The following is a 15,224-nucleotide window of genomic DNA, read 5'->3' on the forward strand; positions in this document are numbered from 1 at the left end:
TAAACTAAAAACTAACTAAAACATACTCAAAACTATATGAAATTATCCCCAAAAAGCGTATAAAATATCCGCTCATCACTCACCACAGGAATTATGTACTACATATCTGGAAGAGCTTCATCAAGCACTTCAAAGATGAAGAGACGAAGCAATTGGTTTGGGAATGTGCAAGGTACACCACACACACTGAATTAGCTGCTGCGATGGAGAAGTTAAAGCGAGTAAGTGCACCAGCATGGGAGTATATTCAAAAATTTGATCCGGCTGTGTGGTGTAAGGCGTACTTTAGTCATGGGCCGAAAGTGGACAACATAACTAATAATATGTGTGAAGTATGGAATGCAAAGATTGTGGAGCATAGGGAAAAGCCTATTCTAACCATGTGTGAAGGGTTGCAGTGCTACATAATGAGAAAAATGGGAACGCACAAGAAGAAGTTGGAGGCTCACATTGGATCACTTGCACCAGTCCAACATAAGAAGTTGGATTAATTTATCAAGCCTAAGAGTCATAAATGGAGAGCTATATGGGCTGGTGATTCGGAAAGAGTCCTCTTTGAGGTTCATTCTCAAAACCATAAAGTGGGTGTGAATCTACACAAGAGGACATGTACATGCAATGTATGGCAATTGACTGGTAAGTCTGGCTATATAGTTATTGGATAATTATTTAGTTATAATTTTTGGTTTATCACTATATGTCCATTGTCTTTTTTTGATTCTACATCAATTTGTTATTGTACATAGGAATGCCTTGTAGACATGCCGTTGCAGCACTAGCTAAAATGGGTCTTAAGGCTGAGGATTTCGTGCATAAGTGGCTAACTATGGAAGCCATCAGAGCAACTTATTCACATTGCATTAAATCAGTCAACAGTGAAGAGTACTGGACACCTACTAATGCACCAAGGCCACTGCCTCCCACTATCAAGAGAGCTGCTCATAGACCTAAGATGAAGAGAAGAGCCGATCCAGTTGAGAGAGAGATGAGCATCACTGATAAACCACTATTTTATGGTTTATCTTGTGCTCAATTGAGTGGATTTTATCAATCTTTCATACACTTATTCATACTATTTGCATGGTTTTACATTCTCCTTCCTGATTTTTGTGCTATGATTGAAAACATGCTTCTTTGGCCTTATATTTGCTAATATTAATCCTCTCTCATTATCATTAGATGCCTTGATATGTGTATTAAGTAATTTTAGAGTTTATAGGGTAGGAATGACTTAGAGGATGGAAAGGAAGCATGCAAAAGTGGAAGGAATACAAGAATCTGAAGGAACTGCTAAAGCTGTCCAGCCTGACCTCTTGGTACTAAATCGACCATAACTTGAGCTACAGAGGTCCAAATGATGCGGTTCTAGTTGCGTTGGAAAGCTAACATCCGGAGCTTTGATTTAATATATAATTTGCCATATTTTCTTTGACGATAAGTGACGCGAACGCGTGATCTACGCGGATGCGTCGCAGTGGCGAAAAACCACTGTGTTTGAATTCGAAACTAGCGAATTCTGGGCTGTTTCTGACCCAGTTCTCGGCCCAAAAAACACAAATTAGAGGCTATAAAGTGGGAGAATACATCCATTTATAAAATAGCTCATAATTCACTTTTCATAATTTAGATGTAGTTTTTAGAGAGAGAGGTTCTCTCCTCTCTCTTAGGATTTAGGATTAGGATTCCTCTTAAAGAAATTAGGATTTCTTATTATTTCAACTTATTATTTCAACTTCTTCTCAGGTTCAATATTCTTTTTATATTTTTATTTATTCTAATACTTTTATTCGTATCTGACTCATGTTACTAATTTGGCTTATGAATTCTTCGTATTTAGATTTGAATGTTTTATTTAATATAAATTGAGGTATTTCAGATTTATGATTCTTATTTAGCTTTTTATATTCTTGGCTTTAATTGATTAATTGGAGACTCTTGCGTTATCAAACTTATCGTGGTTGTTAATTGTTATTTTTGCTAATTGAATTGAATTCCCCTAACTCTAGTTCTTTCTTAGGAGTTGGCTAGGACTTGAGGATCTAACTAATTAGTCCACTTGGCTTTCCTTTGCTTTAGTAAAGGTTAACTAAGTGGGATTAAAACTCAATTCTCATCACCATCGATAAAGATAACTAGGATAGGGCTTCCGAATTTTCATACCTTGCCAAGAGTTTTATTAGATATTAATTTATTAATTCCTGCGATTTATTTTCCTTGTTCAAACCTTTCAAAACCCAAAATTCTACCTTTTTCCATAGCTAATAATAAGTCATACCTCCCTGCAATTCCTTGAGAAGACGACCTGAGGCTAAATACTCGGTTATCAATTTTATTGGATTTGCTTAAATGACAAACAAAACTTTTATAAGAAAGGAATTCTTGTCGGTCTAGAAGCTATACTTACAACGAGAACTTATTTGTAAAAATTCTAGATCACGCGAGAGTTTCGCTCTTTCAACCACCAAGGCGAAGAAGACATTCGTTGTTACTTGCTCTAAGTGTGGCCAAAAGGGCCATTACTACAAGACATGTCCGAATGCAGCACAAGATCCCAACTGNGAGCACAGAAGAAGACAACAACTCACAAATCATCAACTGATCCAGCAACAAGCACTGATCCAGCTCCAAACACTGCTCCAGTCCCAAACACTGATCAGGTACAATGTGTTAGCTTTAAGAATTGACTTGTCATAAACAATAACTTCTTTACTCTATGTTTGAGAATTGAGGTACAATGGCTGTGTTATGTACTGATTAGGTTTATGTGTTGCTTGGTTGAGTATGGTTGTGTTATGTACTGATTAGGTTTATATGTTGCTTGATTGAGTATGGCTATGTTATGTACTGATTAGGTTTATATGTTGCTTGCTTGAGAAAGGCTGTGTTATGTACTGATTAGGTTTATATGTTGCTTGATTGGGAATGGTTGTATTATGTACAATGGTTGTGTTTGAGAATTGTCTTTTGTTGCTTGCTTTCTATAATATATTGAATTTTGTCACAGAGCAAAGCCAGAAAAGCTAAGAAGAAACTACCCAAAAATCAGAGAGAAGAAATTTCAGTTTCGCAATCTGCGCCACCAGCTGAGGAGGTACTTTTTTTTCTATTGTTTAAAAAAACAAAACCTGTTTCATCCAACAAATTATTACATCTCAATCCCTTAAAGTTTTCATTCATATAGCTGCTAAACCTACATTGTTACAGGCTGCAGGAAAAAACTCCAATGACAACCCTCCAACAGTTAGGGAGAAGCACCAGATTGTTAGGCCTCCAGCTCCATCTTTCATGCCTCCACCCATACCAGCACCAAGGCCAACCTTATGGTTCAAATCTCAACCTTCCCAAGCCCCAAACCTGATACCTCACAGCTCACAGCTCCATTCAAATGGTTCAATAGCTGGGAAGACTACTCCAGGAACCAGTCATGATGCGATTTCTGAAGAGACGATGGCAGCTGCAAATTCAACTACAGCATCACGACTTCTGAAATTTGTGCCAACACCCGGCTACCAGCCTCTAGGAGTTAGGCCTCCTAAGCAGGGGTGACACTTATAATAGGAATTTAGATATGTGATACTGAGATATGTGATACTGTTATTTTGGTATTTTGAGACTTTAGTTTGAAGGATACAATTATGTCAGTAAATGTTTTGCTGTTATTTTGGTATGTTGGTATTTACAAATGTCTAAGTTTTGATTAGGTCCATGTTGCCTCTGCAATGATATTATCACTGTGAACATATGAGTTACATCTTTCTTGACAATATGAATATAATAGTACTTTTTGCTATGCTTTACAAGGTTTACTTCAATCTATGTTACATGCACAAATATTTGCTGCTCTAATTTGCATTAAGTTCAGGTAACAAACTTTAAACACTCATCATAATAATTCATCTTCATATAACTTACATCCAAAATGTTTACATTTCCAATCTTATCTTGCCACACAGTTCTTAGATACCCTAAAGTTATTCATTAGGTTGCATACATAGTTGTCCTAAATAAACAGGCAACCATAACCCCAATCAAAAATGCAAAAATACTACAACCTAACCCCAAGCATCTACTTTCACCCATTTTTTTCCTGCTCTTTTCTAATTGATTTTCTAATCCAATCAACCTCATTTCTAACTCTTCCACTTTGTCATCCACCGCATCACTAAGGCCTTCAAATTGCTGCTGGTTCTTCTGCAATACCCCTTTTGATGTTGTCTTCGAAAAATGCTCATTAAAGGAAGAGACATAATCATCTAGCCATACAAAAAATGAGCAACATCCTTCTACAGTCTACATATAGACAGATACAAAAAGGTTAAAACCATGAACAGACCTGGAACTAAATATAGAATTTTTGTACATTCAACACAAAATTTTACATGAACATACCTTGAATTTAGGGCACCGTAAGAATAACCTATTCGGATTACTTTTGGTCCCAGATATGAACAGAACAGCATCAGACCCGCAACAGCATTTTGGGGAGACCCATCTCTTCTTCCTTCTACCTACAATACTCTCATTAGAGTTCATGCTATAACTCCAACTATCACCAGCTCGCAGGTTGGAGGATGCACAACGTTCTCCATTTCCAACCATGGTCTCCTAGGGTTTCTTGTTTAGACTATGAATATTTTGTGCAGAGGTTGGGGAATGAAATGATGAAAGAAACGTTTGCTTCTTATTAACCTAGCAACGACGTCATTTTTTAATGTGACAGGGGGACAAATCGACCCCTGTCCATTCCCACTTATCCAACTTGGCACTTAACTTTGGCCTAACTGCTAGATCAGCGCCGGTAAGTGACACATCAGCTTTTTCCGTCAACTATGGACGGGGGATAAACGGGAGGGGGCGCGATGAGTGATTTTTTGCATAGATAGGGACCGGCGTGGGTTAGTTTTTTTGTGAGGAATCGCGTTGTCCTAATTAGAAATGGACAGGGACCGGGTTGAGTGTTTACTCATTAAGCAACACGTTATGTTCTCTAACCATGACCGTCCATTAAACATATCCAATATGCCAAATACCCATCGTTTAGTCTTGCATCATGCATTCATTAATTGAGCATTTTGAAAGTAAAAAATAAAAAACCTTGGTACGTGTTCTCCACACGGAATCCACAGGCCATTTGTTTTTGGAAGTGCTAGATAAAGAATGACTAATTTGAATAATATAAATAACTACCAATCAAATAAAAATACACTACATCCTAATTTAATGCTACTAATTAAATTTAAGATTAATTTACTCTTTTAACCCTATTAATTCACATTATTCACACATTGTTTAAAAATATCGTTAGTTACCTATACTTTTCCTTTGTTTTTTTATTAGAAGAAAAGGATCACCAAAGTCAATCTCATTACAATTAGATTGTGACACAATATATAATCAGCAGCAATTGTGACTAGAGAAATAAAATGTCACATCTTTTTTACGTGCATAAATTTTGGTCGAATTAGTAAATTAATAATATAATGGAATCTTTTATAATCAAATATTAACTAAAACGAAATGAAAAAGTATATGGAACCAATTTTAAATTAGCCAAAAATAGAACAATTTAATTAATTATAAATATAGTAATTAGTTTTATTTATTTATGATTTAAAAGATTGGTTATTAAATGTTTTACCACATTCAAATTAGGAGGAGATACGTTCAGTATCATTTCAACGTGAATCACAGAAACTGATTCAATTAGCTTCCGTCCCTTCACCATCCTTCCCTCTCCAAATGCCTAAAACATGATAAATCAGAAAAAAGATTCAGAACCATCCAATTTACAAAGGAAAGAAACATCCTAATGCCTAGCATAAGCAACATCCACGTAGAGATTTTGTATTCATCCAGAGGCATTTTGCTGGTATTTTGCTGGAACCATCTTGGTTCCCTGGCATTATTGAAACGAAATTTGTCTTTACTTTTTTAGTTCCAAGTTTGTAGTCTTCAACAGTGGAAGGCGTACTTCTAGATACTCCTGTTAAAGTCAATTATAGATTGTAAGAGATATTAGGTTAAGGATCATGTGAGATGAAATTAGATGAGATTAGACTAAGTATCCTTCCATTGCTGATGAGTATAGGTAGTGACTTATAGATGGCTAATAATCTGAGTGGAAAGTAGTTATGTTACTATCTTGTAATTACTTGACGAGTAAAGATCAGAGTTTATTTGCTGTGTTGGATCGGACATATTAATATATTATATACATGTTATACAATAGATATTCAGTCAAAAAAAGAAAAATGTTGTTAATGTATGAAGAATTCATTGAAATAAACTACACACTTTATTCTTTAAAAAAGATGATGAAATATAAATGAGTAGCTCCAAAGTTAAAAGGACAGAAGCAAAAAATCAGAGGTGATTTGCTTTCATGTGCAATCTGAGACTTATGAATTATACACACTATTAGAATTTGGAAGCAAGTTTTTCACTGCTACACTGTAGTGTCCACAATTTAGATTTGACGCAAAACAAGGCTGTGTAATTGATGAACACTGGATCCATGTAGTTGTATATCTTCATTTTTCTTTTGTACTAATACGATTTTTCCAAAGAAAAATAACCTGTTTTATTATGTTGATGAACTTGAATTGAGTGTTATTCCATGCTAGTATTTTAACAGATGCGCATTTTGAAATTTTGATTCTCAAATGATGTTCTATAAAATTATAATAATTAGTTTCTTAAGAATAAATTTTAACATTTTAATTCTCAAGTGATTTTTATAATATTTTATGCTTACAAAATGTTTAAAGTATGATAATTTAATTTAATCCACTATCAATAGTTTGTTTTATTTCTGCTAAATAGTTAATATATAAGATAGCTAAAGAATAAGTTTTCTGAATGAATGTTGATAACAAGACAAATCTAAAATTCTCTAAGAACTAGTTGCTATCAAGTGCAAATAAAAATGTCAATAAAAAGGAAAACCGATAGGTTATCAAGTACATCAAAATCTCGATAAAACATGGATATATATATTCCCCACCATAAACCAACTAAAACCTTGAACCTAAGATTGGAACCTGTTACAACTTTTACTTGCTCTTATGCAAAGGGCAAAGACAACAGATTTCACCCACTTCTGAGGCAATGCAATATTGTTGAAACTTGCCATCTTTAAACCATTGAGCACGCTTCTCCACAAGCTCGTTCAGGAAATCATCAAGCCTGCCCTTAGTGACGTTTGGCATCACCACCACATGTGCTATGTTTCCCTGGCATGCCAACTGCCACTTCCGTACAAACTCCTCATCATGTGGCCTCTCAAACACAACTGTGCTGCTCAGCTCATTAAGCATTGCACCAACTCCGGCCTCCCTAAGGCGGTCCTTGAAGTAGTGTGCATTCCTCAAGCATTTCTGTACTTCTTTCTGGAAACCTCTGTATCCTTTCCGGTTAAGGGTATACCAAAGGAATATGGGAGCATGGCCATTCCGGCTACCCATGATTGTGGCATCCCTAGAAGCAAGGTATTCTACATTATTGGAAAGAACATTGATATGCTCCAACCTTGTTATCTGAACACCACAAGGCATTGGGCACCCCACAAATTTGTGGCCAGAAACACTAACACTACCAATGGGCTTCTTAAAAGAGACTTTTGGTGCCTGATATTGCAAAATACAGAATAATCAACATCATTGCTTACATAAAAAAAACTAAAAAATAAGATGGTAAGATGTACATCACTAAAGGAATTGGTCTCAAATCTTGTTTTGGCAAGCAATTAAACTTGTAAATTATTAAATGCAAGACAAACAACAATGAGCTATAATAGCATAGACAAGGTTATGTGCAAGAACCAAAATGCTATTTGCTGACATGAAAAACAATGAATTACAACAAAAGTAGAATAATACATAGGAGTTCCAATTAGATAACAGAGGGATAGCAAATATGACTTCAACAGCACATGTCTGAGGTTTAAAGATTTCTGGTACTGTGAACAGAGAAACTTACAAGTTTCACAAAAGGCATCATGAGACCAAACAAGGCCCCATCACAATGGATGTAGAATTTGTCACGTGAAAATCCAGTATCTTCAAGTGTCTTTATCACCAGATCAAGATCATCCACTGCTCCTTTGACAGTTGTACCTACAAAGTTCCGTATGTATGAGTCAAATCAGCAAAGTAAAAAAAGGGCGGGAGAGGAAGGGCAATAGATATAAAGAAACATGCCTATGTTCACATTTACAATAGCTGGCTTATCTTTGTGAAGAAGCAGCTTGGCCTTGAAATCGTTACAATCAATCTCTCCGGCATGAAGAGTTGCAATCTTCACACAATCCATTCTGTACATGCGTGCAGCTTTAAATACAGAATAATGTGATTCTTGTGAAGCGTACAAAATTCCATCCGGAAGGACCTCTCTCCTGCAAATGTCATATTTAACAATATAATCGTGTTCTTTCCAAATTTACAAAATATTGAACAAAGTCAAACTAAAACTAACCCAACTAGGATGCCATGGAGATTGCCTTCAGTACCACAGTTTGTCATATAGCCCCAGTACTCATCTTTTTCTATTTCCCATAACCGGGCAAACCAGTCCAAAACACCAACTTCAAACTGCCGGGAGTGGACTCCATAATTGCTTTCAATGAATGGATCTCCCAGGTTGTTTATGGAGAAGTGCTGAAGTTGAGAGAGTGCACCGTAGTCGAAATCCAAATTATAGGGGTAACCTGGCATAGATTGTTCACATATTACATATGAGTATATGACTATATGAGATAGCCTATAAACTCTATAGGTTAAAAGAATGAATATGGGCCTTGAAAAGCTACACATCTTCTAGATAATTTTTGCACAAAATGGAAGCCAAAATAATATAGATGCATTAATGAACCGTAATGGATCCTAAACATTTTTTGTTTCCCTCTAACTAGTGAAAAAAGCACTCTTCATGTAATAGATAGAAAGACTTCTTCTGTTATACATGATTGAATCTTGATGTACTTCCTCACACAGGCACAACCTCAAATGCATCTCATTCTTCACCAAAACATTAAACATTAAACAATTTCAACTACAAATGAAGGATAACTAAAACGTATATTGTGGGTTGGACAACGAACAAGTTTGTATGCACCGAAACTATCAAATCTCAATTATGATTTTTACGCACTTTGTTTTTTTTTAAGAAAAAATTAAAAAATATTACATTATATTTGTTGCGTTCAAATGAAACCACCTGGATAATTAGAAAATGTAGCAATAAAAACTCAGCAGTTGGAATACTAGGCAAACATAGGATAACAGGAAAGCAGGTGAGATTAAACATGTAGTATAAGTTGGTGCCAAGTATTGTGTGTGCACTGATGCTTGGTTGGTATTACCATCAAGTTAACAAATTTTCTTGTATGTCAAATCAGAAATCACAGGGCTGAACGTTGCATAGAAATGAATAGAATTACAGAAATACTAGTTGGAACAAACAAAAGCAACGATGATATCCTATCATGAAGCATTTGCTTTGTGCTAAATGCAACAAGGTAAATGCAATCAAGAAAGCAGTAAGATTAAAAGAGCAAATGCTGTCAAACCTAAATGATGTTTTGTCCTTTCAGTCAATGATTTTTTGTATTTGGACAATACACTTGCCATATAAGCATCCCTTTCTCCAGTAATCTCATCATCTGCATCAGGTTCTGTAACTTCTAGACACAGTGTGTGAACATTTTTTCCCAGTACTATAGCTCTTTTCACTTTCTCACTTTCTGCAACTGTGGATGGCACTGGTTCTTTGATCACAGCTGACGCATCAAAATCCTCGGAAAATGGTTCAACTGTTCTGTTGACGTCCAAATGGCCACTTCCAACCATTTTGCTGCTCGCAACACAAGATTAACTGTAAAAGATGGAGTCCAGGAGTGAATTGAGCAACAAAGTCCATGGTTAAATAAAGCAGCCATCCATATTTTTCTTCTAGTGAAAGCATTTTCCAATTTCTATACACAAAAAGGATGCCAGACCAAATCACGATTACTACCAATACAGGAAACTCACACAAAATTTTCATATACATTACTTGAGTCATTTATATACAAAATATAAAAATTATGACATAAATGAAGATCACAGAGATTTATGGAAAGACGTACAAATCTTTGATCCCTTATTTCTGTAGCACTCATTATTGCTCAATATATTAATATTTCTACAGTACACTTTTTAATGTCAAAATAATTGCCAAAAGAAGATGACCAAAACAAAACAAAACAAAACAAAACACACTGTACATGCATTGCACAATTTCCGAAATGGATAAATTCTACGCAGCACAAAAGTGTATGATTAAAGTAATCAAATTTAGAAAGCAAGATTTAAATATCTAAACTTACTAACTCAGGTAAGTACGATGCAAATTTGAAGAGGGAATCTTCAAAGTACAGCTAAATCCACAAAATTCATAGAAACGAAATAGCGACAGGGAAAAATGAAGAACGAGATAGAGAAAAATGTCGTAACATGAAAAAAAGAGTGAGTTGAGAAGAGAATGAGGAAATAGATCTAAGAGAAGAAGAATCACAGACCGGAGTGTGAGATTCGTGAAAGAAGGGACAAAGAAAAATGATGATACGAGAAAATTGGGGGACGCCAGAGACAGAGCAACGAGGTGAATGCTGCCATTTATAGTTATTAGCTAGTTGCTTTCGTTAGAGACTAAGTCACACGCTTCCACACTAATATTGTTTTACTCTAATATGTATACGTGTGCCCATAGTATCTTTATTAATTTGGTAATGTTAGAAAAATAATATCTAAAATTATCTTATATAACATAATATTTATAATTTTATACACATAATATTCAAATTACATATATATTACATCTAAAATTATACAATTATTCTAACGATAATTAATAAATATTAAATAAATAATTTTAAATTATTTATACTAATTTTTTATTATCTCTCAGACATTATTTATCGTTATACTACCATACATATATATTAACCTTGCTCTAGCCATGTCCACTTCATAGATACGATCAGAAAGAAGTGAAATTCAAATTCAAGTTTTAGAAGTTTTATGAATTTGGGGAATAATGGTGGGTCGTTGTCGTCACTATTTATTATCTGTTATTGTTATCACTTCCCATTAAACTTATTACTGTATACAAAACAAGTGACAAAGGAAAAAGACTCAATAATGCTAAACTACTCCATCGGAAAGACTTATATCATTATTATTTACGCGTAACTTCTATAAATTAAAAACTGGCCGGGAATTAGGCCTATTGAACCATTGCAGATCAAAATTCTGATCTACATCAGCAATTCATAAACTCATCAATAAATTCATTAAAGGGCTAGCTGTAACCTGCAGCTGCATGGCATTGGATAACTATTATATGTAATATTAGAATGATTAAAAAAACATAAACTTATTCATTTAGTATATATTAATGGGAGCTACTCAAACGAAGATGCAAAAAACATTTTTTTATGAAGATGCTTTGTATAAAAGTGTAATTTATTAATTTGGCCACACTTCAAATAAAAACAACAATATATATAAAGGAAAAATATAGGGTACTAATATACTATCTGTCAACTTATTATCAACAATAATTAATTATTATATTTTAAACACATGTATAAAGAGACACATTTAAGAAATATATCTATAAAGACATTTTTATTAGACACAGCCATAAAAAAATATTTTTATTAGACACATCTACAAAAACACTTTCATTAAATACCGTTATAAATCAGAGTTGAGAGAAGTTAGCAAAAATGTTGTTAGTAACGTAGCGGAATTGATATATAAATTACTTAAAGTTATTTAAAATAATTGAACCATTTACGTTTATCCCCAGAACAATCCATGATATATATATATATATATATATCCATGAACCATCAGAGCTACCGACGAACAAAAAACCAAAAAGAATAAATATTTTGAAAATGAAATGTTAGGCGTTATTTATTAACTTAATACTTAATATTTAATAGTAAATATTCATATCATTTGGTTCAGTATATGTAGATTCATCTCGTCATATAATTTTTCTAATCATTTACATGTGCAAATTAAAACATACTAATATAATAATAGGCATAATAATAATGTGTAATAATACTCTAAACAAATCTACAGGGAAAAAGATACATAAGAGTACCTGAAAATAAGCAAATAAAAAGCATCCATTGTTCACTCCATTCATCAATTACATTTGGCTGTAACATTTCACACGAGAAATATTTGATCATCAATGACCAGCGAAAACTTTCTTTTTTTTTCTTTAAAAAAATAAAAAGATATTATACATACACTTTTGATGATTTGCAAATGAAAACACATATACTATTAAGCTACACATTTATTTGATTGAAGTAGTCAGTTAAAAGCAGAACAATGCAAATATTGCGAATTTCACCATCAGCACCAGTCTTGATTCCAATGTTGCCCATCTTAACCATAGAATTTCCAAACTCAAGGCTGAAAGAAAAGCCAAGCATCTCTCTTAGGCTTAAGTATCTCTGCACAAACATCTTCGTGGAAGCATCATTCCATAGTGCCTCATCTGACTCAAGAATTCCACGTCCATTCCTCAAATTAGCATAGTAAGAAGTATCAAATTTCAGTTGGCTTCCGGTATCTAAGGAAACACGGTTGCTACCTCCACTGTTTTGAGGGCAGAGTGCTTGTAGTTGCGGAACAAATGAAGGGTTAATGGAAGGATCAAGTCCATTTCCGATGAAGTTGTACAATCTGTTGCTGAAGAATTGGCATGCTGCGATACTTATCATATGTCCTCCTGTCCACATACTCATCAAACTTTTTCAGTTAACCATATCAAACTTTTTGTACAAACATGTTTTTTAAATTTGCGTTAAATTTGGATAGAAATTTTTTATTTGTTTAATATTTTTTTTTAAATCAATAAATTTAATCTGTAACAAATACTATATACCCCACAAAATGATTTCTTTCAAAGGTTCAAAAATTTAAACTAACAAAAAAATTATATATATAATTATATCTCTAACAAATATAATATAATCTTAGTATGATTACCTACAAAGGTAATGAGGTCTTTGTGTTGAGGCCCTTTGCTGCAAACTTCTGTTTTTGAACATCAACAGAGTCCGTAGGTGCAGGCAAGTTGTTAACATCCGAAACTTGTGACACACGACCATCTTTACGTCCGGTAGGCACTTGCCAACTCAATCCACCGCTCTACAAACAAAAATATTGTCAATATTGTTACTTGTTCGTTTTAAATAGCTAAAAACTCACGTACAGATGTCTTTATGTAAAGTTGATAGCTAAGAATTAGCAGATGATTTGACAGGTTTAACTAAATTATCATCTAATAACTCTCAACTATCAACTTCACTTAAAATTAACTGTACGTAAATTTTTATCTTTGCTTTAAAATTTTATTTTATTATTGTTGTGTATATATACCAGGAGGACGGAGTCGCGAGCAGCAAGGGCAACAATATCGGCGCAAGACACAACGCCAGGACATGCAGCCTCGAGTTGTGTCTTTGGGTCATCAATGACCTCGAATCTTCTAAGTCCGAGGTTTGCAAATGCTGTTTTCTCGGTGGCAGAGCCGGTAACGAGGACAGAAGCGTCACAACCTTGGACAAAGCAATCATGGAAGTGCATACTGAGTAAGCCAGCAGCTAGAGCAGGGTCGGAGTTAAGATGGGATTGAACCATGGACTTGACAATGGACTCGGCTTTTGGACATGTAGTCACATAGAACGGTACCTTGCCAATACACAATAAGGCAATCATAATGAACCTTTTCTTGATGAAAACAACATCCATTTTGGTAATTAATTAAGTTCAAGTAATAATTATTATTTCCTTTATTATATGTATATGATGAGGATGCTAAGCTAATAACCCGTATGCATGGGAATTGGATGATGATAATATAATAGAATCTTTTATAATCAAATATTAACTAAAATGGAATTTGTTGTTACTTTTTTAGTTCCAAGTTTGTAGTCTTGAATAGTGTAAGGCGTACTTCTAGTTCTAGCTACTTTGACGATAAAGTCAATTATGGATTGTAAGAGATATTAGGTTAAGGATCATGTGAGATGAAATTAGATGAGATTAGGTTAAGTATTCTTCCCTTGCTGATGAGTATAGGTAGTTACTTATAGATGGATAATAATTTGAGCGGAGAGTAGTTATGTTACTATCTTGTAATTACTTAATGAGTAAAGATCAAAGTTTATTTGCTGCATTGGATGGGACATATTATATACATGTTATACAATAGATATTCAGTCAAAAAAAAATTGTTGTTAACGTGTGAAGAATTCATTGAAATAAACTACACACTTTATTTAAAAAAGAGGATGAAATATAAAAGGCTAGCTCCAAAGTTAAAAGGAAAGAAGCAAAAAATCACAAGTGCTTTAACACTAGATCCATATCAGTTGTATATCTTCATTTTTTTTATACTAATACGATTTTTCCAAAGAAAAATAACCTGTTTTATTATGTTGATAAACTTGAATTGAGTGTTATTCCATGCTAGTATTTTAGCGGGATAAGTACTTTTTTCGTCTCCAAGGTCTGGGGTCGAAATCAAAATCGTCCTCGACCTTTTTTTTTTTATTAAAATCATCCTCAACATTACAAAACGTTATAAAATCGTCCTTTTTTACTTCAATTTTATTTTTTTTACTAAATTACCCTTCATTATTAAAAAATTATAAAATAAAATAAATATAAATAAATAAATAAATAAAGAAGAAAAGGGGGTGGGGACTGGGGAGAGAAAGAAAAGGGGGGGAGGAGGGGAGAGAGAAGGGAGACCGCCGCCCTGCCCTGCTGCTTTGCCGTCCTGCCGCACCGCACCGCACCGCACCGCACCGCCGCCCTGCCGTCCTGCCGCAACGCACTGCACCGCCGCACTGCCGTCCTGTCGCACCGCACCGCACCACCGCACGACCTTCTCCTTCTCCATACCACCGTACCGCCGCCCTGCCGTCCTGGCGCACCGCACCGCACCGCACCACCGCTTCTTCTTCTTCTTCTTCTTCTTCTTCTTCTGTGAACTGGATTTTTGATGAAATTTGTTGTTGATAAAATTTGTTCTTGCTGAAATTTGAATTTCTGGATTTTTGATGAAATTTGTTGTTGTTGATAAAATCTGTTGATGATGATAATGATGACCATGAAGAGAGGGGCATGAAGAAGCGGGTGGAGGGTTAC

The 15,224-nt window shown here is 34.6% G+C and overlaps 3 protein-coding genes across 4 annotated transcripts in view; all 3 read right to left on the minus strand.

Moving 5' to 3' along the window:
* The window catches only part of LOC107617635 (serine decarboxylase 1-like), a 59,642-nt gene continuing 51,246 nt past the window's right edge, over positions 6,829-15,224 (minus strand). Inside the window, exons 1-6 of one of the 2 annotated variants that reach the window (XM_016319445.2) lie at positions 10,556-10,631; positions 9,566-9,870; positions 8,473-8,704; positions 8,199-8,392; positions 7,978-8,114; positions 6,829-7,625 (exon numbers count right to left, since the gene is read on the minus strand). In XM_016319445.2, the coding sequence (XP_016174931.1) occupies positions 7,053-7,625; positions 7,978-8,114; positions 8,199-8,392; positions 8,473-8,704; positions 9,566-9,845 (1,416 nt within the window). In that variant the 5' untranslated portion in view covers positions 9,846-9,870; positions 10,556-10,631 and the 3' untranslated portion in view covers positions 6,829-7,052. Of the gene's footprint in view, positions 7,626-7,977; positions 8,115-8,198; positions 8,393-8,472; positions 8,705-9,565; positions 9,871-10,555; positions 10,632-15,224 lie in introns of those variants that run through there. The other variant, XM_016319446.2, reaches the window with a different exon arrangement.
* LOC110262372 (cationic peroxidase 2-like) lies at positions 12,350-12,805 on the minus strand. Its single transcript, XM_021111977.1, has one exon. The coding sequence runs from the start codon at positions 12,803-12,805 to the stop codon at positions 12,350-12,352; it is 456 nt and encodes a 151-aa protein (XP_020967636.1).
* Positions 13,056-13,905, minus strand: LOC107615853 (cationic peroxidase 2-like). The gene is made up of 2 exons (XM_021111978.1): positions 13,449-13,905; positions 13,056-13,217 (listed from the first exon to the last, which is right to left on the minus strand). Exons 1-2 carry the CDS (start codon positions 13,818-13,820, stop codon positions 13,056-13,058), a joined length of 534 nt encoding a protein of 177 aa, XP_020967637.1. The 5' UTR covers positions 13,821-13,905.

This window comes from Arachis ipaensis, chromosome B09 (genome assembly GCF_000816755.2).
Source record: "Arachis ipaensis cultivar K30076 chromosome B09, Araip1.1, whole genome shotgun sequence".
NCBI lineage: Eukaryota > Viridiplantae > Streptophyta > Magnoliopsida > Fabales > Fabaceae > Arachis > Arachis ipaensis.

Bases quoted from the DNA above. Each gene is read 5' to 3' on its own strand.
- LOC107615853 (XM_021111978.1), bottom strand. From the start codon at position 13,820: ATGGATGTTGTTTTCATCAAGAAAAGGTTCATTATGATTGCCTTATTG. The intron at 13,218-13,448 runs GTATATATACAC...TTTTGTTTGTAG, and splicing joins CTCGCGACTCCGTCCTCCTG to AGCGGTGGATTGAGTTGGCA.
- LOC110262372 (XM_021111977.1), bottom strand. From the start codon at position 12,805: ATGTGGACAGGAGGACATATGATAAGTATCGCAGCATGCCAATTCTTC.